General features: G+C 36.4%; 4 protein-coding genes across 4 annotated transcripts; 1 reads left to right on the top strand and 3 right to left on the bottom strand.

The window, feature by feature from the left end:
• Window positions 1-259: 259 nt before the first annotated feature.
• On the bottom strand, window positions 260-1207 carry LOC107507956 (olfactory receptor 52E5-like). Its single transcript, XM_016139419.2, has one exon. It carries the CDS (start codon window positions 1199-1201, stop codon window positions 260-262), a length of 942 nt encoding a protein of 313 aa, XP_015994905.2. The 5' UTR covers window positions 1202-1207.
• A 9548-nt stretch (window positions 1208-10755) lies between these two features.
• Window positions 10756-11697, bottom strand: LOC107509187 (olfactory receptor 52E4). Its single transcript, XM_016141511.2, has one exon. It carries the CDS (start codon window positions 11689-11691, stop codon window positions 10756-10758), a length of 936 nt encoding a protein of 311 aa, XP_015996997.1. The 5' UTR covers window positions 11692-11697.
• Window positions 11698-16780: 5083 nt separating this feature from the next.
• On the bottom strand, window positions 16781-17731 carry LOC107509186 (olfactory receptor 52E8-like). The gene has a single exon (XM_016141510.1). It carries the CDS (start codon window positions 17729-17731, stop codon window positions 16781-16783), a length of 951 nt encoding a protein of 316 aa, XP_015996996.1.
• Window positions 17732-24071: 6340 nt separating this feature from the next.
• On the top strand, window positions 24072-25051 carry LOC107509185 (olfactory receptor 52E8-like). The gene has a single exon (XM_016141509.2). It carries the CDS (start codon window positions 24110-24112, stop codon window positions 25049-25051), a length of 942 nt encoding a protein of 313 aa, XP_015996995.2. The 5' UTR covers window positions 24072-24109.
• Window positions 25052-25356: the final 305 nt, after the last annotated feature.

Genomic DNA, 25356 nt, shown 5'->3' with positions numbered 1-25356 from the left:
TCGCAAATGCCACACCGTTGTTAAAGTACGAACATCAGCTTCTGACATGTGAATGAAGAGAATCTCCATGTAGGAGGAAATCTCAGCAATGCCTTCTCATGGGGTGTACAAATTATGAGAAATGAAGGAAAGTGTATTATGATGGTCTTGTGTGGGAATGCCAGAAGAGCTTAGTGAAAATATTTCTAGCGTTTACTTTTGTTTTGATTTTGCGATTGTTCTACTTAACTGTTGTGGAAGATCCCCCTGGAACTAAATATCAACAGCTTTTAGGGTTGAGCATCCTGAGTACACATTCTCTTATTTGTTTTGTCCTGACTCTATAGATAACAGGGTTAAGGGCAGGGGGAACAACCACATACAGGTTGGCCAGAAGTATGTGGATGTAATGAGGGATGCTGTAGCCAAAGCGGTGTGTCATGAAGGAGAAGAAGGCTGGCAGGTAGAAAGCTAACATGACGCACACATGGGAGCCACATGTGCTGAGAGCTTTGAGCCGGGCTTCCCAGGATGGGAGACGAAAGACTGCTCTCAAGATTTGGACGTAGGAAAATCCAATCACAGAAAGGTCAATGTATCCCACTGAGAAAGCAACCAAGCCATAGATAACGTTGACCCTAATATCGGCACAAGCTAACTTTGCCAAGCCCATATGTTCACAGTAGGTGTGGGGGATAAGCTGCACACCACAGAAAGGCAATCTCAGGATGAGAAATACAAATGGAGTCATAAACACCAAATTCCTGACTATGATGACTATGGCCAAGATGGCTATCGCCTTATTGGTGAGGATCATGCTATATCTCAGGGGGTTGCAGATGGCAATATAGCGATCTATGGCCATGACTGTCAGCACCACAGACTCCAGGCCAGTGAATATGTGAATGGTGTACATTTGCGTGATACAAGCACCAAAATCAATGTCCCTGAGATTGAACCAGAAAATGCCCAGCATCTTGGGGATGGTGGCTGTGGACAAGCCAAGGTCAGTGCAGGCCAGCATGGCCAGGAAGTAAAACATGGGTTGGTGGAGGACCTGTTCAGTCTGGATCACAAAGAGGATGGTGAGGTTGCCCAGGAGGGCGATTAGATATACCACAAAGAAGGGGAAGCCAATCCAGACGTGCACGCTTTCCAGCTCTGGAATGCCCATCAGAACAAAAGAAGCAGGGTGGAACTGGGTATTGTTTGGATGAAGCATAGTGGCGAGAATAGGTTTCAGACACATCTCTTGCAGTTTGCTTGTTTCCAGTGAGAGACTCTCACTTCCTTCACAGAATGTTGCCTATTTTCTGTAGAAATATAAAATCCATTCTCTAATTCTATAATACAGCAGAGGCGACCTGGAAAGGGAATAGGAGGCACAGTTATAAAGACACTCTCACATCAGAGTATTTGCCTCACCTACATAGAAAACACACAGAACATTTCCCAGTACAGCAGTTCTGCACCTCTCAGTTTTTTCGTTAGTCTCTAAGAAAGAACCTGCATATGGTATTATTAGCAAATATTTGTAGTTACTCATATATGTTAATCAGTATGTAAAGCATAAAGTAGATGGTGTGTGTGTATGTGTGTGTGTGTGTGTACGTGCGTGCGCGCGTGTGTGTAAAATATCACCAGACTGCAATTGAAGTGGAGATGACTCAACTGATATGACAGTTCAAGAAAATGATACATTCTTGCAAAGTAGACCTGAAATATTAAGAAATATTCAATGTAGAGGAGAATTCAGTATGGGTGAAAGCTTAGACAGCTGATATTTGGGTCTGAAGTAAGGAATGGAATTAACAAATTTAGACAGTTTGGGGACTATTATATAATTTCAACAACACAGTGGTCCCTCCTAGGTCTACAAAGTCTTATGTTGTATCTTCACTTAGATATTTTCCTGAGAAAGTGTTTACTAAATTGAGAGCTGAACAATGAGAATCCATTAATAAGGAGAAGAAGGAACTGAGTTGAGAAAATATTTCTAGTTGATATTATCAGGGGTTACGGAGACAGTGATATGACCATGTAGGCCATTGTGGTTAACTTTATGGGGCTTTACCCTTATCCTAGAAAAACCGGGAAGAAATTATAGTATGTTAGCTGTAGTGTAACTGGATCAAATTGGCATTTCAAAAATATCACTCTTGTTGCACTATCAAAAAAAGGCAGCAAGCACGTTTGTAGTCATATCTGTTGGAAGGTTATCAGACGTTCAGGTTAAGATCGTTATCTTGTACTGTGCTGTCAGTGACTGATTGGAACAAGTCAACTTTGCAAGTGTTTAGTTGTATTAGCCTTCCAAATACTTATCATAACTATTTTTCTTCCCCTTCACAATTACTGAATTAATTAAGATAGGTATAATCTTTTATCTTAACCTTTTTGTATGATTCATCCTTCTTCACCAATGGCCCTCATATTTTTCCTTTTAGAAACCTACAACTGGTCAATATAAACCCATTATTAAATGTGATTGAAGAGCAGTGATTCTCATGGTAAGAGAAGGGGCAAGTGGCTGTGCAGAACTAGGGGAGAGGGATTGAGGACTTATGCATAGTTTGATGAGTCCTCTGTTCACTCTTCATGGTGGCACTTAGGGCAGGCAGGGAGTGGAGGTTATAAACCTGGTGATATTTGATACATTGCAATAAAAAATTAACTCATGTATCAAGGTCCTAAAATCATATAGGTTTTTACATGTTCTGATAACTGCTGCCAAAGATTTAAATTGTCCTCCTTCTATGTTTAGGGTCATCTGAAAATTCACCAGCACTACCACTCTTTGCCCACATCTGTTATCTTACAGATATTTCCAGTTATTAATCTTTAATTCATTTGACAAGTATTTATAGAGTTCTTACCATCTGTCAAGACCTGCTCCAAATTGAGTCAAAGTCCAAAAAATCATGGAGTTTTAAAGTCTAGTCATACCAGAATTTTGCTTCTTGGCATCGCACAAGGTTTCCACTCTCATAGTAATTCTTTCATTTTTAAACAGTCTTTGTAGGGAAACTTCCTAAAAGAGGTCAGTAAGATTATAGGCATTGCCAAAAATTATCGTCTGTCTAGATCACTCTGCAGCAACCACTAATCATTACTATGGCCACTGTTGATGCAGTCGCCTTCACCTATTGTCTACTTAATCATCTTATTTGTTTAATATACTTCCATGTATATTTTCTAATTTTATCTTAACCATAACTCTGAGGCTCTCTCCTCTTCTGCCTTTCCGAATGCCTCTCTTCCCTTTCAGACACTCAATTCCAAGGGTAAACTATGGTGAGCTTTTCCCAGGGACTGACCGCCTTCCTTTGCAGAAGAATTAGATAACTTCTTTACTCAGGTTCCCAGGCTTCCCATCTCTTAACCCCTTTGTGTCTCATTTTTGTATCTGCAGTAACCGTTTTCCTCTAGGGTAACTGTGTCCAATGTAAGAAGTGTTGCACAGAGGTGACAAAATTGAAGATGTAGGAAGAAAAGACCTCATTTGTGCCAGCTGATGAGAGTAACCATTGTTATTATTTCTCATGTTTGCATATAACATTTTTTATTCACATGTTTATGTCTACATATATGTTCCTCTATTTGTTGATATCAGTTTGTTTATTTAGCACAGTGAGTGTTGCGCAGTGTGCTTCTGTGTTAGTGACTGATGTGCGGCTATGAATGCAGGTTATTTTCAACACAACTCCTCTCTCTCACTCTTGCTCCATTGCTTGGAGAGGGTCCTAGCTACAAAGACTCTGGCTGAATCACTGGAGTGCCATCATCCCATAAATCACTCTAGTCGCCACCATTGTGAACCCTCTTTCAGCAAAACCAAAAGGGGACTCGCCTACCTCTGCCCAGCATCTGAGAAATCCTTTGTGAAGAACTGGATGCACAGACTGCAACCTGCATGTGACTGAGTTCTCCATAGTCAGGGCCAATGGGTTATATGAGAACGCTAGTCCCCTGGGAAGGGCCACCACACGATGAATGGGTTGTGTCCCCAGACTTATGGTAATGGAACAGAAAATTTCAATATCCCTAAGGATAAAGTTTTATCCTTTCTGGTCAGAGAAACCTTCTGGTTACAGATGATCTGCAAATTGCATCCTCTACAAGAACCGTCTCCGGATAGGTCCCAGGAGTCTAGTCAGTCAGAGGCATCCCGGACTCCCACTTACACTTTAAACCTCACTCTGGTACCAGGTGAACAGCTACTTTTGACAGATAGGCAGTGAAGGCAGAGAAAGAGCTCTGTAGGTAAACAATAACAACAACAACAACAACAACAACAGCATTTCCTCAAAATCAGCTTGGAAATATCTGCACATTTAGAAAATGTCAGAACCAGAATTCTAACTTAAGTCTCTCAACCTGAGCTTTCCGTTTTATGAATTACATTGATGATTTTTTTGTGAGAATATAGTGCTTCTCACACTCTGTAGAATATTAATCAATAGAACATGAGAATAAATGGCATTCATACAAAGGAAAGCAACTTAGCATACATACAAAGATCATGTTCATCTGTTTGTTCTGTGACCTTGGAAAATTTAAATTGTTATTCTAAGTCTTGGTTTCCTCACAGGCAAAATGAGATAAAGTTATATCAACTCATGAGCTTGCTTTAATGATATAGGATAATGCCTAGAAAGCACTCAGCAACCATTTATTAAAAATTAATAAAAATTGGTTATTATAATTATTGTATGGCATTATCTCTGAAGTAAACAATTTGGGTCAGATAACTTAAATTTAAATGATTTTCAACTTGCGGGATGTCTTTAATGACATAATAAAATAACACCTAGAAAGTACTCAGCAAACCTTTATTTAAAATTAATTAATAAATAAACACTAGTTATTATGATAATTATTGTATGGCATTCTTTCTGAAGTTAGTATTTTAGACCAGATAACTTTAAATAACTTTCCTGCTATTCAATACTTCTCAGCTGAGAGATGTTGAAGACATTTCTTAACCTCTCTGAGCTTCCTGTTACCCCTGTAGATTCATAAAGGTAACGAAAATGACAGTTTATAGTTCAAATTTTTTTCCCCTCAATTGAGTGAGAAGATGCATTTAACTAAAATAGCAGCATTTGACAATAGATACAAGATATTTTTAAAGTGGATATTAATTTTATTACTTATTTGAAATAGATTTTTGTGTGTTGAATTTGAATACGAAAACATTATTCTAAGCCTTGATTTCCTCACAGGCAAAATAAGAAAAAGTTATATCAACTCATGGATTGCTTTAATGATGTAGGATAATGCCTAGAAAGTACTTAAAAACCATTTATTAAAAATTAATAAATATTAGTTATTATAATTAGGGTATGGCATTATCTCTGAAGTAAAAATTTGGGGTCAGATAACTTAAATTTGAATGACTTTCCTGAAATTCAATAGATGAAAGATGTTGAAGGCATTTATTAAACTCTCTGAGCTTCATGTTACCTCTATAGATTCATAAGGGTAATGAAAATGACAATTTATATTTCATAGTTTTCCTCTGAATTGAGTGAAATGATATTTTTAACTAAAACCGCAGCATTTGACAATAGATACAAGATATTATTAAAATGGATATTATTTTTATTACTTTTTTGAAATAGATTTTTTTGGTGTTGAATTTGAATACAATAACAGCAATTATGTTTTAGTTTACTAGATTGTTCACAGAAACAACTCTTATTTGTTCAGGAAATGTATTTAGTTTGAATGCTAGATGTCAGTAATGCTCCTATGACAAGCAATTATTTCTTATTTTCACCTATATTTACTAAAATTTTGCTGTGAATTTGATAACACTCATTTTAGGTACTCAATATAGATAAGCTAAATTGATAAAAGTATGCTTGTCAATTTAGCATTTTATATATGTAGTAGTCAAATCAACTACATTTCTTGAACAAATAACAAAAGATCTCATGTGAGCTGTCAGGTTAGGTAACTGAAAATTTTCAAGACATTTCACATATATCTTTACTTGTATAGCTTCAACGTTAATAACCATCTTTTTATATGGCACTTTGATTTATTTTATGATAAATTACTGTAAAGATTGAAATGTTCATGTCTTTTCTTGATTATAATATTCTATACAAAATTTAATATATAATTGGTTATATATTTTCATATTAATGACTTTGAATTTTAATATTAGTTAAAGCTTTAGAAAACTCTAGGTGTTCCTTAATATCCATGAATCTTATAAAACATGTAAAAGAATACTTCAGGTATATCAATTTTTTCTTCATCTCACTTTGGGCATTAAACAGAGAATACTCTAAAATTATTTGTGAACCCCTAGAGATATAAACAAAGAACATGAATGGTGATTACATGATTATTTCACTTATTTTTTAAAAAAATTTTATCCTCAAGGTAAACATACTAGATTTAATTTCAAAGTGTATGTGTCCAAATGATTTTTTAAAAATAAATATCATTTTGGATAATTTATGGACTGTCTAAAAGGATAAAAAGAAACTCAAATCTCTTCTAAGAGAACTCTGAGAACAAAAAGAGAGACAGTATCTAATATCACAGATATCACTCTGAAAAAAAATAGCATAAAATAGTAATTGAAAGGAGAATATATAAAAATTCTGGCTGTCAAGTTTTGTTCAGGTTTTCCACCAGCTCTTCATTTATGTGGGCCAACATGCAGGCTACCTTTTCTATTCCTCTCCAGGACCACTCCACACTCTGTGTCCTAGGGACTTGCAGGTGTGGGCTGCATGGGTCGCCTCCCTTGCCCTTTGGCACCTGGGTGGCTTCAGAAAATGGAAAGTAGAAACAGGAGGATAGGAGGAAAGTAAAGTCAGAATATTTATTCTGATTTCTACCTGCTCTCTCCTTGCAGGCCACCATGGGCTGGGCGAGTCTCTCAAAATAAAGTCCAACTCCCACATCTAGGTATCTTCACGTTGCATTCTGAATCTCCAGATTCCAGGAATGCCTTCTCTTCAGGCCGAGGAGTTACAAATATTCCTTACATTTGTTATCCCTGTTATGGTCCCTTGTGGTTTCCCTACACTGTGTCTATACTTTGTCATAGTTTAAGAGACCCACTTGAGTTTGCCACTATTTTTTCCAAAACTTTGATTAATATAGTCAATAAGCAGCATTACCCTTTTTTCCCTAGATTTCTACATTTAAACCTAATTTAACTTTAAATAATTGTATGCCATACATAACATATTATACTTAACATGTGTACATATGTGTGTTCACATATACACATAATATGTATATATACACATTATAAACATACAATTTTACTTATCTTATGGTTTACTTTTGTCATAGGTGGTTTTGTCTTTGAATTCAAATTTCTCAAAGGCTTTTGAACTATACTCAAATATATCTCGAAGTAACTAATTTTGTAGTTACTTGAAAAGACTAGCATATGTTTTACAAAGGTAGAATTTAACATAGTTAATAAGTACTGAAAGAACAATCAACATTATTAGTTAACAGGGAAATGAAAATTAAACTAAAATGATCAGTTACTGATTCTCACCCACTAGAATAGCTAAAATTAAAAAGACCCCCAAAACCAAATATTGGTGAAAATATGGAACAATTAGAACACTCATACTTTGTTGGTAGCAGTATAAAATCATTAAGCTACTTTGAAAACTCTTGGGCTTTTTCTCTAAATTTGGCCCATGGAAAATGGAAGGGTCTATAAGCATCTGGAATTTTTTACAAGATTTTTTTTTTGACCAGGATAATATCAAAACTTTGACTAAATGTCACGAGTTATGGATTGATAAACCCATTGGTACAGATTTGAGAAGATATTGTATCTGGATTAAACTTCATAAAAGTTTACTTCTTTGTTAGACTTAGTATTTCTGCTCCCAGGGTGCTGATGGATAATTAAAGTTACAGATTAACATCTAATATCCAATGAGGAAGACTGATTTCTATATTCTGTAAATTATCCTGCAACACATAAAAGGTTCCAAAGGAGAAAGAGTATCTGGGAGGGTAAGAGAGGTTTATGGAAAATGGCCTTATCTTGGAATATTTAATCTAATAGGATACAATTAATGCTAGAGTCATCACATTTTTCTCTTGTCACCATTTCCTCATTTATTTTTCTTTTTGTATATCTGTATTTTTTTTTTATCATATCAAATATATTTGCTATTAAGCCTGCTTATAAATGCATTTAATATTATCGGATACTAGTAAATTCATGCTATATTTAACATAAACATAAGCATGTGTGTGCACGTACACACAACTTCATACACAAATTAATACTCAAGTGGAATATAGATTATTTATAGAAAAATGGGGCTGTGCTTTAGGGCAGTATTAATTTGACACAACCACAACAGTGAAATGGGAAGTTAAAAATTGGGCATTCAGAGGCTGAATGTAAATATGTATGAAGGAACTGCCCTCCTGCCGTATATAATGGTTGGGAGTAGTATTTTTGTGGAGTCACAGATAACTTGACTAAAAACTGTGTTACAAAATTCAGGGAACTATACAATATATAATAATTTATCTATGCCTTAGAATAACGGGTATAAATGAATTAATTATATATTTGGTTGTTGTCTAATTACTGCACATAAAGATTCTTTCCAGGGTCCAGGCACTTACTTATTTCTGTTAAGTTTCATGAACTTTCTATTCATGTTTTTTTTTATTGTCAAAACAGGCCATTTCTGGCCATTTTATTTCTGCTACAATAGAAGGTATTAGCACTATTATTACTTAGAAAGCCATGGCTTTTCAAGACAATATAGATCATCTTGCCTTCAGCATTCTCAAATTCCATTTATTTAATGTCGATTGCATCATTAGTGTGCTGCGTCATCCATTGTGCTGCCCATGAATAACGGCTTCCAATGACCCTCTCAAAGAATCTTTCCATGCTTCATTGGTGATGACCACATATGCCAGGCTTAACCAGATCATTCAGGAAAATGTGTATAATAATTAATTCCTGTTCATGTTAAACTAAAAGTCTTCTGTGCAGCAAAAGAAACCATCAATAAAACAAACAACCAACTAAATGGGAGGATATTTGCAAACAATACCTCCAATAAGGGGCTAATATCCAAAATATATAAAGAACTCATACGATTCACCAATAAAAAGTAAATAATCCAATTAAAAAATGGGCAGAAGACCTGAACAGATACTCCACCCAAGAAGACTTACAAATGGTCAACAGATATATAAAAAGATGCTCAACATCACTAACTATTAGGGAAATATAAATGAAAACCACAATAGGATACCACCTCGCACTTGTAAGAATGGCTATTATCAACAAAATATTAATAACAAGTGTTAAAGAGGTTGTAGGGAAAAAGGTATCCTTCCTTAGACATGGCTGGCAGGGGTGTAAATTGGTACAACCACTATGGAAAATAGTATGACGTTCCTCAAAAAATTAAGAATAGAATCACCATATGAGCCAGGAATTCACCTTCTGAGTATCTACCCTAAAATTTTGAAAACATGCATAACGGTATATGCACCCTGGTTTTTACTGTAGCATTATTCATAGTGGCCAAGACATGGAAACAACCAAAGTATCCTTTGATAAGTTATTAGATAAAGATATGGTACATATATATACAATGTTACTCAGCCATAAGAAAAGATCAAATACTGCTGTTTGCTACATCATGGATGGGCCTCAAGATTATCATGCTAAGTAAAATAAATCGAGCAGAAAAAGTCATGAACCATGTGATGTGGGATATAAAATTGAAAGCAATAAATGAACAAGACAAACAAAAACTCATAGACATGGATAACAGTTTAGTGGTTACCTGAGGGAAAAGGAGAAGGTGGAGATGGTAAAGAGGGTCAAATACATGGTGAAGGAAAGGGATTTGACTTTGGGTGGTGAACACACAGTGCAATATACAGATGATGTAATATTGAATTACACACTTGAAACCTACATGATTTTATTAACCAATGTCACCCCAATAAACTTAATTAAAAACTTTTTAAAATTTTAAAATATTAATAATGAAAAACACATATTTTGACCAAAGTATTTAGGTCCTAATCATTGCATTTCTAGAATATGATCTCTTTCAATTCTGACTTCATTGCTTCTTCCTTCTGCACAGTGTCATCAGTTTGCAGTACAGGTGAAACAGAGTGGGAAGAACATTCCCATTTATACGAGTAATGATGCTACTTCACCTGGCATTATTTAACACTGACTCAGGAGAGAGAAAGAGAAGTTAGAAAAAAAAGAGAGAGCAAGAATGACAGTAAAACAAGAGTGAAGGAACATTAAAATAAAAATAAGTCAATGATTCTAGAGAAGAAAAAATTTGAGGGTTAATGTAAATATTTCAAATCTATAGAATGGAAGATGTTCTACATTGCCACTAATCCACGGCTTAAACTTTATTTACTTTATGAAATGAAATTATTAGATCAGTATTCCTTCAGGGTCTAAACTTACCTAAATGAAGACATAAAGAAATGGGGAGAGTTCACATCCTTTTCCATGAACCATTCTGCTCCCAAAACACTGCTGTCACTAGGGTATTTTTCTTTCCATTAGTCTTTTGTCTAGTTACATGTGGGTGGGTGAGCAGAATGAGTAGCAAAGGTAGCTTTGCTTTATCTGTTAACACTAAACCACTTCCAATAAAAATGAAAAATCTGGCCACTAGTATCTAATACAATAAAAAATTTTAAAGAGAGCGCAGATTAAATTTGGGTAGTATGTGGATACATTATCTCTATCTTTACAAAGATCTATTATTTCTGTACAAATATCTTTACAACCCTCTCTCGGATTTGCTTGGTCCTGACTCCATAGATGAATGGATTAAGGGCAGGTGGAACTACCACGTATAAGTTAGCCAAAAGAATATGGATATAGTGGGGAATATTTCGACCAAAGCGATGTGTCAGAAAAGAAAAAAATGCTGGCGTGTAAAAGCACAGCATGACACAGACATGAGAACCACAGGTACTGAGAGCTTTTAGTCGAGCTTCCTGAGAAGGAAGGCGGAATACAGCCTGAAGGATAAGCACATAGGAAGAGGTGATCAGGATGACATCTACAATGATATTAGAAATCACCATGAGCCCATAGATAATGTTGATCCTGATGGGTGCGCAGGCCAACCTGGCAAGACCCATGTGCTCACAGTATGTGTGAGGGATGATGTGATGTCCACAGAAGGGCAGCCTCAGAATGAGAAACACAAATGGAGTCACAAGGATCAAATTTCTTCCAACAACAACAGAGGCTAGAATGCTGATAGTTTTGTTGGTGAGGATCACAGTGTACTGGAGAGGGTTGCAGATGGCAACAAAGCGGTCATAAGCCATGACCACCAGTAGAACAGTGTCCATGCCTGTAAACATGTGGATAAAGAACATCTGAGCAAGGCAGTTACTAAAGCTGATTTCTTGCAGTTTGAACCAGAAGATGCCCAGCATTTTGGGGATGGTGGATGTGGACAGACCCAGATCAATCATGGACAACATGGCCAGGAAGTAGAACATGGGCTGGTGGAGACTCTGTTCAGTTTTGATCACAAAGAGGATGGTGATGTTCCCCACAAGGGCAATCAGGTACACAATACAGAATGGGAAAGCAATCCACACATGTACAGTTTCCAGTCCCGGTATTCCTAGCAGGAGAAAGAAGCGGGGATGGAACTGGGTGTCATTGATAGAAGGCATTCTCTTAGCAAGTATCACTGAGTTCCTGTTAAGGAGGAGGATCTCACTTTCTTTAAAATCTTTTCTTATCAACGTCCTGGAAAGACGGAAAGACTTCTAATCTGTACTGTGGAGGTAATGGCAGAAGCAGTTAATTGACAAACATTAGAGTTTGTCCTCTTTCCAGAGGGTAATTGAGCAACTCTCTCAATACACAGTATTGTTCTGAGATTTGTCATAGGCAATATTGTCCACAAATTTATTTTTTATAGATCTTTGAAAGAACTGATATTTCAAAAAGGAGTATATATTTACATTTTATGGTATTCCCTTTCATTCCTTTCAATGTGGGCCCTTGCTTTGGGGAAATTACTATACCTAATGGTTCTCAAATTGCAGTCAGGTATTAAAGAATCCTAAGTTCAAATGAGAACAGCTGACATATCATTGTCTATGTTTTGATATAGCATAAATGCAGCATAAATGTAGGGATTTATCTCATGAATCTAATACAGTCATATGATGTAAGGAAAGTTAAGTAGTTGGCCTCTCTTAGAATTTTCCTTATTCTCTTTCTGTTATGAGACCACTGCTATTTTTGATGTCTCTGAATTTTATGGAATGGTTTGGTTTCCAATCCCATACCTCCAGACTCCTCTTTGTTTAGTAATTCCCTGATATTCTTCTAGTAAATTGCCCTTGGCTTTTCAGCTGATCGTGTTCATCTTTCTTATAACCTATAATATAAATAACTAACATATGAAATCACACTTATGTTCTGAAATTATGCCTACCTTAGGGTATGAATAGTTCTAACAGCTATCAAATTTAAGTAAAGCTGAATCTAAAGTTGTGAATGAATCTTCCCTAATCCCTGAAAGTAATAAAAAATTAGCATCTTTTAATTTTTTTGTGTCTCTAGGATATTGTACAACAGTGCAGCATTTAACATAATATAACATCATTTATGTATTGATCTGTTCTCTACTAGCAGGAATGTTGCTACTGAGGCAAAGAACCAGGGGATGTTCATTTTAATAACCCTCACGGGTCAATATGAGGATATGGTTCCCACTACCACAGAATTTACCTGTTGAATAGGCTCAGGTTTAGTTTAAGTGTGTGTTCATCTTTTTGTATATGTGAGTTTGTGCATGAATTTGTGTGTGTGTGTGTGTGTGTGCATGTGGTGTGCATGTGTGTGTGAGAGAGAGAGAGGGAGAGAGGAAAAGAGAGAATGTTTTATTATGTATGCAGTTGCATATAACTTTGCCAGGTAATTATTGCACAGTAGAAATACTCAGGCAAGGGAGTTCTATAAGAGAAGAAAAAAGCACGTCTTGCTACCAAAACCTCTGGAGAGAAAGTCATCCAAGTGTAAGAGAAAGATAATTTTTGCCAGTGTCGAGGGGAGGATGCTTGGCCAAGAAATTGGAGATGTCTATGGACTTTACTTGGAAGAGTCTCATAAGTTCAAGGTTCATTCCTGGAGGGCAAGGTAATAATTTAATCCTTTTCTAGATTTGCATGTTGACAAAGAGCCCAGCCCCATATTTCATTTAAAAAATTGAATTAATAATATTTAGAGACCTTTCTCCTTTAGTGCCCACCAACAATCAATTCACCGAAGTTGTGATTTTCCTTTACCCACTATCTCTTTTTCCTACTGACTCTAACAGTAGACTATCATAGATGATTTATATGGATTTATATGGATTTGAAACCATTCAAATATGTTCAGAAACCTTGATATGCTATCTACTAGCTGGAGATCCTTGGACAAATTTTATTTTCTAAGTCAGTCTGTTCTGTACATTGGGTTAATAAATCCTATCTAATATAACATATTTTAAGGACAAATAAGATCAATGCATTGCAAAGGACTAGCTCATAGTGTATACTCAATAATTGGTAGTTATTTACATTATTAATCCTTCTCCTAACCTTATTTTTCTTTTAACCCAAAATAGTTAAAAATTTCACCTTTAGCACAAATTACTTACTCGATAGTAAAAAGCCCTTATTTATAAATAACTCATAGTGATTATACGTGAGATGAATGAGGAGTGGAGGGAGGGATGACACAATATTCCAAGGTAAATGAGTAACACAGGGCCTCACGTTTACACTTATTTCTAGAATTCTGTGGAGGCATACATAAACCAGTGCAGGTCGGTTTGAAAGTAAACCATGTTTTTTGCATTGATGGCAGCGAGTGTCTTTCAGGTACCCTCTTGACTGGGCCATAAAGCAGAAGATTAGAAGAGAGCACTGGATATGGCTGCTCTGGCAGGTGTATTTGGCTTTCAATAAAAAAGACTTGGATATGTTTCCATAAAGCAGTAGTTACATAGGAGGCTAAGAGAGAGTTGATAAATCACTAAATTTATCAGAATTATGTGGGAGAAAAAATAAAATAATAGTGCAGACCAAATGTATAATTTGTACATCATTTTATTTGGATATTGACATTAGTCATACATTCACCTCCAAACTCAAATATATGACTGTGACCTTCAATAGCCTCCTTGTACCGTAGATGAAACACAGCCAAGTTAATTCCTGGGTCTGATTCACTACCAACAATTTGCTAGTCAGAGCAATCTTCATCCTTTAGTGATAGTAGATGTGGTCAAGCTACTATAAGACTGTATTTGTGGCTTTCTAGCTGTGAAGAGTGTATACTAAGTGAGCTGTAGTGTGCGTGTGTGTGTGGGTGTGACAGTGTGTGTGTGTAAGAGAGAGAGAATAGAGAAATTCTGCATATTACTTATTGGAATATCACTGTGCTCACCTGTTTATGTCTGTTTCAATCCCATGTGCTCCGTTGTATTCTTTTGTGAGGAGAATGGAGAATGGTGCTTTGGATCACTTCTCAGCAAAGGGGACTCTACTGTCTCCTTCTATCCTCATTTACCTCTCCTTCTCTATTTCATAGCATCTCCTCTCCCCTGCCTTGCATCTTTATCGCTCTAATGTTTTCTCTGCCATTCCCCACTTGGAAAAATTTATCAGCATAGGCCTAAGTGCTTAAAAATGGTGACTGGAACCTCTTCAAGCCTCTAGGTCCCAAGTTTGTCTTGTCACATGGAGAAAATATTTATAGCGAAGTGAGGGTATCCGTAAGTCTAGGCATGTCCCAGAATCCCTAAGCTTAGCCTTCAGAGTCCTCTGGGCTTAAACATGGGCTCATGAATCATTAAGTCCATTTCTTTGTTCCTCCCTAATGCATATGCAGAGAAATATCACCATACCAGGTATAAACTCATAGCTCAGCATTGGAGATGTCTCATGAATGGTTAGGAAGAGAAATATCCCCCAGGGAAAGGAATCTGTACAGAAGATGGTATTGACTCTGCCCCTTTAAAGTCATAAACTTATACCATTAAGACTTCAAAATGTGACTCCTTAGGAAACTATCCTTAGCAACTCATATGCTTTGTTTAATGTAAAGGTATGAATCCTGATGAACTTGGCATTGTTACGACTATAATTTCAAAAGATGAGGAAGACCTTCCCAAAATAGACATATTAGACTCTGTGGCAGCAACTCTGTTTTCTGAAAGTATTCATACTTGTAAATAATAGTATCAACTTTCTTCCAATCCAGCAAGATTCTCCTTCCCAATTTATAGCTAATGGTAAACACATGAAATCTTTGAAGAGGAGCTTTCCTGTGTTTTAGCTCTTCTGGCAGAATGTGAAGGAAACTCCACATTCTTATGAAAACACAGAATACAGGTAGAGCTCAAAGTCTAGACTTTCTTAGATTCTCTCTTCCTGGATGATGAAGTAAACCTGATAGAATTAGGACATGACATAGGTCATAGTTTTCCTAAATATAGATAGAAAAAACCTGAGGGACAATCAAATACATTAGACAACCAGTTTTTTAAAGTTAATTTTTAATTATGGTTGACACACAATATTATATTAGTTTCAGGTATATGATATAGTGATTCGACATTTACCATATAAAACGTTCACCACAATAAGTGTAGTCATCATCTGTCACTGTACATAGTTATTACAATATTATTGACTATAATCCCTATGCTGTGCATACATCACTGTGACCTATTTTATAACTGGACATTTGCACTAAGATCAGGAGGCCTGTCATTGGTGTGTTGTGCTTGCCTTCTCAAAGCAGCCCTTCTTGGACATGGGCTCAACCTGGGTTTTATCACCTACCTGAACCCCAAAGCTCCCTCAAATCTGTGTTTCTCCATGGATGGATGCTAAATATATGTTTCTGTAAGGGGAGATGAGCTGAAGAAACAATAAGAACTAACATGTTCACAAATTTTATAATCATCAATTTAATTTAGTATATAATTTTCATTTGTTTCACAAGTATTTTTAAACTTTAAGAAATAAAGAGTCATCACAGATGACATACTGTTAAATTTACCAGTTCAAAAACAACAGTGTATGATATGAGGCTAGGCTTATCAAGAACTTCTTAAAATCAGAAACAAGATCATGGAGAGGAAAAAAAAAACACAGTAAAACGAGTCTAATTTCCATTTTTGCTTGCATACACTTCAGTAAACAACTATTTTTAGGCAGCACATCATTATTTATAGAAACATTTTACATTTTTCTTTGTTTTTTTTTGTAATTGACATGTGATCTGTACTTGAACATCTCTATGAAAGAAATACTGTTACTATCTGAAAGAGATCTAAAACATTATACAGTTATAACAGTGAATCAAAGTTTTTCCCCTTGAAATTTATTCTTATATGGCACATTTTATGCCAGGGGTCAACAGAGAATATCTTGCAAGTACACATTCAGACACACACAAAAACACATGCATCCAACAATTACAGCCAATATTCTCTCTCTCTCAATCTCTCTCTCTCTCTCTCTCTCTCTCTCTCTCTCTCTCTCTATATATATATATATATATATATATAATATATATAAATTATATACATAAAATACATATAATTTATATTATAGACATGATATATAGTATGTAAATATACTAATATTATATACAATAACATATAATTTACAACTAATGTTTCTAAAAATATTCCTTATTAATTTGATCACATTTCAGCATACTCAGACTTTATTCCTTCATAACTGAAACAAATTACCTCTCGTTCAATCTTTTTTTAACAAAAAGACTCTGTACCCGCTCCTGGATCTGCTTGGTCCTGATCCCATAAACAACTGGGTTGAGGGCAGGGGGAATAACTACGTAGAGATTAGCTAAGAGAATATGGATATACTGGGGGATGCCATGACCAAAGCGGTGTGTGAGGAAGGAGAAGAGAGCTGGACCAAAGAAGGCAAAGATGACACAGATATGGGAGCTACAGGTATTTAGAGCCTTCGAACGGGCATCTTGGGAAGGGAGGTGGAAGACAGTGTATAAGATCCTGGCATAAGAGATAATGATAACAAGCACATCCAGAAACAAGATAGAAATATTCCCAAGACCATAGTAGACATTGGCACTAATACTGGCACAAGCCAGACGTGCCACTCCCATGTGTTCGCAATAGGTATGAGGGATGATTCTATGTCCACAGTAAGGCAGCCTCAGGAGGAGAAAAACTATGGGCACGATCATGCATAAGCTTCTTAGAACTACCATCACAGCAATCACACCAATGACTCTGTTGGTGAGGATCATGCTGTATCTGAGGGGGTTGCAAATCGCCACATAGCGATCAAAACCCATGGCAAGAAGTACAATGCTCTCCATGACTGTAAAAAAGTGTATAAAAAAGACTTGAGTAACGCAACACTCAAAGCACAGCTCCTGAAGGCTGAACCAGAAGATACCCAACATCTTGGGGATGGTAGTAGTAGAGAGACTCAGGTCAATCACTGACAGCATGGCCAGAAAGTAGAACATGGGTTGGTGAAGGCTATGATCGACCCAGATCACAAACAGAATGATGACATTTCCAACTAGAGCAATCAAATAGACTACACAGAAAGGAAAGCCAAGCCACACTTGTGCAACTTCCAACCCTGGAATTCCCAGCAACAGGAATGAAGAAGGGTGAGACTCAGTGACATTAGGAGAAGTCATTCTTCTGCAGGGTCATAATAGTGTGGTTTTTAAAAGTTGTTGCTGGTTCCCATTGAAGAATTTATCCACCATTAACAGAGATCTATAAAATTTAAATAAAAAACATTCTCAAACAAAGCATTAATACTAGGAATAAGGTTCTCTAACGGCCTTTGTTTCTTTTCCTTTTTCAGCTCTCCATAAGTAATCCCAGTATCACTCCTCACCTGCACCATAGAATCCAACACTCTGTCTCTATTAAAATTATGTGTTCTGAGTAAATACACTGATTCTATTTCTCAAGAAATAAGTATTATTAGGAGATAAGATAATTGGTAGTCATAATAACCACCACAAGAATGATAGCTATTATTAATTGGGTACCTACTATTTTTCAGACATCATTCTTATCCTCATTTGCATATATTATCTCATTTAGTTCTCCCCACAATTCTGTGGCACAAGTTATGCTAGTATCTGGTTTATGAAAGAGAAAGGTTTTGGTAAATTAATTAACGTCCCATTGTTGCAAAGCTAATAAACAGTAAAATCAAAAAGTGAAATTAGTTCGAAACTAGGCTTTACAAACTTGATAGTGGAAGTAGTGAAAAGAGAGAGAAATAAATATAAGGAGTGGGACAGAATAAAAGAATCTAGAATATCTCAAACTACCTAGAAGCCAAGAGCAGAGACCAAGACCTCCCTCTGGGCAATAGCTAGTTCTTTACTACACATCTACTCATTTAGCCCCCAAAACATTTTTCACTATTGTTGCAGCTACGGTTTTCACCTCATGCCTGATCTATGGCATCAGTCATAATATCAGAGTTCCAACTTCCCAATAGTCTATTTTGAATTCAGATTATTCCCTTTGAAATATTAGGCATGGAGATAGACAAATGACTGATCGCCAATTTTGTATTTTATTATATCAGTGTATGTGTGCATTCGGTCTAAGTATAAGGGAGTTCAAGCTCATTATCCTATCCTTCTTTACCTACTACGGCTTTTTTTTACTTGGTGTCTCACTCATTATCAAGCAGTATGTGTGGGAAAAAGAAACAATAGCATATGGTATTTTGTATTACTTGCATTGTGGCATAGGAGTCCTGATTCTGTTCTTACTGGTCCTGTGACCTTAGGTCAGTTACATTATGTTCTGTGTTTCAGTTTCAACTAGAAATAACCACAGCACTTCCTCATATTGTTATTGGGCGGGATAAATGAGGTTATATATGTGAAATATTCTAAGTGCCCAGTAGATATATTGTCTCCAACTTCTCCCCATCTCAGTCCTCCTGCTGTCTCGCCCTAGACCACTGGTCTGTGCCGTTTTACTCCCTACCCTGATACTCTAGGCCTTAACTCAATTGCCGTGAATCCAAATTACAATCTGAAACACACATTGCACAGACTCTGTGATCACAAGCACTTACCAAGTTCCTTGCATTCAGTCTTAGGGAGTAGTGTGGCAACTGCGAATTCAGTTATTGAAAATTTACATATATACACACACACACACACACACACACACACACACACACACACATATGGTTTAGAACAGAGCCTCAATACACCCTAAGAGGCATTAACAGAACATCTTCCAGTATATGTGTTTGAGGAGAATTTGTAATGAAGTCTCCAGGTGACAGAGAGTCTAAGGCGTGAAATTAAATGAATAGAAATTCCCATTGGTCATCCCATGAGCAGAAAAGGGCCTCTAGGGGAATCTCAGTGAAACTCGCTGCTTGCTACTTGGTCAATTTCTGTTTTTATTTCACATAATATTATGGCAGGTCACATTTTATCTTATTCTCTCCTCCCTTCTCCCTCATTCTACTCTCTTTTAGTCTGTGAATTGCTTAGACTAACCCTTTAGGCTCTGTTGAGAATTTATATAACCAGCAACTTTTTTTCTCATTGTGGTAAGATATACCTAACATAAACTTTACCATTTAACCATGTTTAACATGAGAAAATTCCCAATGTGCATGTATTAAAATTGACATGGGGAAGTCACATAAGCATGAACATTCCAAAAGACAGAGTGAGGCAACATGAAATTTAAAATCCAGTGGCCCTTAGTACATTCACGATGTCACGCAACTGTCACCACGATCTAGTTCCATAACATTTTCACATCACTCCACACCGAAACCCTTCACCCAGTAAGCAGTTGTGGCTCACTCTTCCCTATTCTAGCCCCAGGGACCACTCATCTGATTTCTGCTTCTGTGAATTTTCTCTATGGATCTAGTCTGGATATTTCATATAAATGGATCATATACGCGTGGCCTTTAGAGCCCAGCTTCTTTCACTTAGTACGGTTTTAAGTTGAATCACCATTGTAGCATAGATCAGTATTTCATTTATTTTTAGCACTGAACAATAATCCATTATATGGATATACCATTTAACCATGATATTGGGTTGTTCCTATACTTTGGCTATTGTCAATAGCGCTGCTGTAAACATTCTTGTACAAGATTTGTTCAAACACCTGTTTTTAATTCCTTTAGGTATATACACCAAAAGTGGAATTTGGGGGACACTTAGTAATTCTACACGTAACTTTTTGGGGAAGTGTTTTCCACAGTGGCTGCATCAATTTCCATTTCCGCCACCTACATATAAGGGCTCTCATTTCGCCATATCCTCTCTAATACTTGTTATTTTCCATTATTTTCGGTTAGATCCATTCTAGCGGGTGCCAAATGGTATCTAATTGGGTTTTTGATTTACATTTCTTTAATAAATAATGATATTAATATAATATAAATTATATTTTTCCCATAAATGCCTTTACCACGTGGAAGAAGAGAATACAATTTTCTTATATTCCTCCTTTGTTGAGTGTTTTTATCATGAAAAGCTGCCAGATTTTGTCAAATGTTCTTTTTGGACAACTTACCTCATTTAATTGATGTCGTATAATGCATTGTGGATTCTCTTATGTTGAAACGACCTTGTTTTCCCAGGATTAATAACACTTGGTCATCGTGTATAATTCTTTTTAATATGCTGTTAAACTTGATTTGCTAGTATTTTGCTGATAATTTTTAATCTATATTCATAGAGACATTTCTCCAGTTTCTTTATTAAAAATATGTACATTCTGCAACATAACAAAGCCCTACTGTGTGTGTGCGTGTGCACGCACGCATGTGAAATGAGTTTTCGAATTCACCAGATGCTTTCTAGTAGAATGAGCTATATTCTGTATTTTAGTATTATTTCTTCACAGTGAGCCAGAGGGTAACAATTAGGAATTTCTCAGGTCTTTACTGGGCAAATGCAGAGTCACGTGCGTGTGTGTGGCTTTCTAGCTTAGGAATAGTCAGAGCTTTGAAAAGCTCTGTATGGTCAATTTATATCCCAATTTTTCCTCTTCAGTTTTTTTGGTCAGTCTTTTGTGAGCTCCAACTGTTTTTCATGCTTCAGGAAGATGCAATGTTTAATAATTTCTACTGATTGTTTTGACTATAGCCAGGGAAAAGGCTGTTCACAGTGAAGGAGTTTTGAGTCAGGTCCAATAAAGATTTACCTGTGAGAGGGAATTTCCCTGGAGCTTCCACATAGGTCAAATAATGACAGTTCTCTGGGAACGTATCTTTAAGATACTATTATTGCCTATCCCAAGGGAAGCGGGGTTGTAAGAAAAATATAAATACCTTCTATTCAGGATAATAAGAGGCATGCCCCCCAAGAAGATGCCAAGGGAGTTTCTTAGAGATTTAGAGACCAAGGTAAGTCATCCTGGTTAGGCTGTGAAAAACAGCAAAAGAGATGGGGAAATTGCTTTTTCCAAGATAGCATGGAGAGATGGAAGAAAAGTGAAAGCAAGGCAAATAAGATGAAAAAAGAATGTACACTCATATTCATAGCCTCCTGAAGCTACGCTTTTATCTACATGTACTTATACCTATGATCATGCAAAAGATCTCACCTGCAAAACCAAAGGATAAAAGCTGATGTGGAAGGAGATGCACCAATCTATCCTGCATCAATTTAGTTATTGTTTCTGACCCTGTAGATAGGCTCACGAATGTGAGTAAAAAGAGAAAAAGGACCAGCTCTCTCTATTTGATAGAACTGTGTCAGGTATAGAAAAGGCGGTCAATAAATGCTTTTGAATTAATGAATTCATGGATAGATAAATCATAAAGCATGGCCCTGAAGGATACACATTTGTGAAAATGAAACCTAGGCAGAGGGCGATAAAACATCTGAGAAAGTGTGGGCAGGAAAGCTGAAACACTGCAAGATTAAGCAAAAATGAGAAAGAAAGTGTACATTATATCACTCGCAATACAATTTCCAAATTTCATCTTTGGAATTTTATCCCCCTTACGATTCATGATCTTCTTGGGGAGATGTGATCAGTTTTAATAAAAATTATACTCAAATTGACAAGTGAATGCTGGTACATAGAGGAACCACATCTTCACTTCCTTGTATGTATTCTCCACTTGAAAGACAGAAAGCTATCGTTGATAGTTAGTTTCGCATTACAAAATTGAGAACTTCAGCTGTCTCCTCTCCAACATTAGCAGTCCAAGTTTACATACACATTCAGAGACATATACTACACACACACACACACACACACAGACACACACACACACACACACAAACACGTACAGACACACACACACACCAACACAGTGCCTGAGAGAATTTCTCAAATTATAAAATTATCTCTCATTTTTCCTACTTTTCATATGTTTCAAATGGACACAGGTAGCAAAGCACTTGCCATGACATGGGTTTAAAGTATGATGTACTTAACTTGATATGCATTTATCTCTGAAGGATGCCTCTAAATATCCACGTATTCCTAAATTTGAATCAGATCTTTCTGCACAATTACAAACATCACATTTGATCAGTTCCACATTTTCTGTTTAACTCATTTTTCCCAAATAAATTTACAGGAATGAACTTCTCCCTTGTTTGCTTCAAATTTTTAATTTACTTTAAGTAAGTTCAGAATTCCCACATTTTCTAGATGAGTGCTATCTATTACACAAAATCACTTGATAATTCCTTTTTTACTGTTACTATAAATAAGATATCCATAAATATATAAGAGCTAGGATAGAATCTTTGTAGAAGCTAAATTTTAGGATATCCTAAATGCTTCTACTCTTTCCTTATGAATACAAGGCAAAGATACATATAAAAGATGCCTAGCCCAGAATATTTAGTCTCCCCTTCCTTAGCTGACCTATATCTGGACAGTTATTTATTTATATTTTCGGCTGTGTTAACTATGCATTCTCCAAATGATAGGCTTATCTAGATTAAAATAATCTCTTAATCTATGTTTCCACATAACTACAAAATACTTTATCAAGTATCTCTCCTTGTCATTATCTGTTTTCTAAAGGTGATGGGTTCTTCCCTCAGAAACAGATTATGACATGAATTAAGGTGTTTATTTTCGAAAATGTGACATTGAAATTGCTTGCGCCCTGTCTCTTCTTAATCAATTCTTCTAATTATTAACTTTTAAAAATTGAGAATTTTTATGTGGCAGGCTTTTTTTTCATGCATCTGAACAAGGAAAAATTGTTTTTTTGTTCTAAGATCCAGATCATCTAGCATTCACAGACACACATAAAAATGCATAAACACACATGCACACATGCACAAATGAGCATGCACTTGGGAACATGCACTCTATATTTTGGGGGTTTTAGATTCCCTAATAGAGGAATAGTTCAGATTATAAATATCTAAGAAATATTGTTGCACATTAAGAAAAAAAAAATGTGAAACATTCTCAGAGACACAGACCCTGGAATTTATTTTTTTCTATTTATTTCTGGCTACACTCCAGAGTCTGAATTTCCATTATGTGGTGGATTTTATTCTGTCTTCTCTTTTTTATATTCATCTCTTTAATAGGGTAAGTGGCAGCAGGGTAATACCAGGATTATTCCTGGTGCCATATGACACCCGGGAGAGGCTAGCAGAAGATGAGGACTGAATTTAAACTTCTTTTCTTTTATAAGAATTGAGATATAATTGATATTATAATTGAGATATAATATTATATAAGTTCAAGGTGTACAACCTGTTGACTTGATACATTTATATATTACAGTACAATTACTGCTATAACTTTAGCTAGTTATCAGTCTTATCACATCACATAATTATCATTTTCTTTATCAGAACATTTTAGATTTAGTCCCTTAGAAATTTGAAGTATCTAATAGTATGGTCGATGAAAATTATTATTTAACATCCTGTCCAAATAGAAACAAATGAAGATTAAAATGTTCTTTTCTGTTTTACTCAGAATCTGGACAAAGGGATAAGATGAGCAGGAATCTCTAGTAGGAGGTCAATAATTGTCCCTTACATGCTCAACAGGTAACTGTGGCAGAAAAAATGTCCATGCCTAACGACACCCACTTTCATCCTTCTTCATTCCTTTTGCTGGGCATCCCTGGGCTAGAAGGTGTGCACGTCTGGATCGGATTCCCTTTTTTCTTTCTGTATCTTGTTGCACTCCTGGGGAACGCTGCCGTCCTGTTTGTGATCCAGACCGAGCATATTCTCCATGAGCCCATGTACTACTTCCTAGCCATGTTGAATTCCATTGACCTGGGCTTGTCCACTGCCACCATCCCCAAAATGCTGGGCATCTTCTGGTTCGGCCTCAGGAATATATCTTTCGAGAGCTGTCTTTCCCAGATGTTCTTCATTCACTTCTTCACTGCTATGGAGAGCATCGTGTTGGTGGCCATGGCCTTTGACCGCTACATTGCCATTTGTAAACCCCTTCGGTATACCATGATCCTCACCAGCAAAATCATCAGCATCATTGCCAGCATCGCTATTCTGCGGAGCCTGTACATGGTGGCCCCACTGGTGTTTCTTCTCCTGAGGCTGCCCTTCTGTGGGCGTCACATCATCCCTCATACCTACTGTGAGCACATGGGCATTGCCCGCCTGGCTTGTGCCAGCATCAAAGTGAATATTATGTTTGGCCTTGGCAACATTTCTCTCTTATTATTGGATGTGCTTCTTATTATTCTCTCCTATTTCAGGATCCTCTATGCAGTCTTCCTCCTACCCTCCTGGGAAGCCCGGTTCAAAGCCCTCAACACGTGTGGCTCCCACATTGGTGTTATCTTAGCCTTTTTCACACCAGCATTTTTTTCTTTCTTGACACATCGTTTCGGCCACAACATCCCCCGATACGTTCACATTCTCTTAGCCAACCTATATGTGGTTGTTCCACCAGCCTTCAATCCCGTAATCTATGGAGTTAGGACCAAACAGATTAGGGAGAGAGTTTTGAGGATTTTTTATTTTAAAGATAGCTAAACATTGGTAGTATTAGAACATCTTACAGTTCATTTTTTCTTCATTATGCTCATTAGAAGGGGGTTGTTGTCAAGAAAGATAAAAGTAAGGGAGCAAAGGCAAATATACACGGTAATTATCTTCTTACCATTCTCCATGACCCTTTGAGTTTAAGGATAACAATGAATGTACTAATGATCATATTATAATTCATAAGGTTTGTATCTTTTACAAAGTGCTAATATTTACATCGTTTGATAATCAAAATAGCCTTATTAAATATTTACGATAGTTGCAAGTTTTCAGATGAAAATTTGATACTTAGG

Source organism: Rousettus aegyptiacus, unplaced genomic scaffold (assembly GCF_014176215.1).
Source record: "Rousettus aegyptiacus isolate mRouAeg1 unplaced genomic scaffold, mRouAeg1.p scaffold_m13_p_5, whole genome shotgun sequence".
Taxonomy (NCBI): domain Eukaryota; kingdom Metazoa; phylum Chordata; class Mammalia; order Chiroptera; family Pteropodidae; genus Rousettus; species Rousettus aegyptiacus.
The sequence above is the reverse complement of the archived record's forward strand: the minus strand, read 5'-3'. Positions and strand labels throughout refer to the sequence as shown.

What these genes read in the sequence shown, in the direction of transcription:
- LOC107507956 (XM_016139419.2), bottom strand. Translation starts at nt 1,201, where the DNA reads ATGCTTCATCCAAACAATACCCAGTTCCACCCTGCTTCTTTTGTTCTG.
- LOC107509187 (XM_016141511.2), bottom strand. Translation starts at nt 11,691, where the DNA reads ATGCCTTCTATCAATGACACCCAGTTCCATCCCCGCTTCTTTCTCCTG.
- LOC107509186 (XM_016141510.1), bottom strand. Translation starts at nt 17,731, where the DNA reads ATGACTTCTCCTAATGTCACTGAGTCTCACCCTTCTTCATTCCTGTTG.
- LOC107509185 (XM_016141509.2), top strand. Translation starts at nt 24,110, where the DNA reads ATGTCCATGCCTAACGACACCCACTTTCATCCTTCTTCATTCCTTTTG.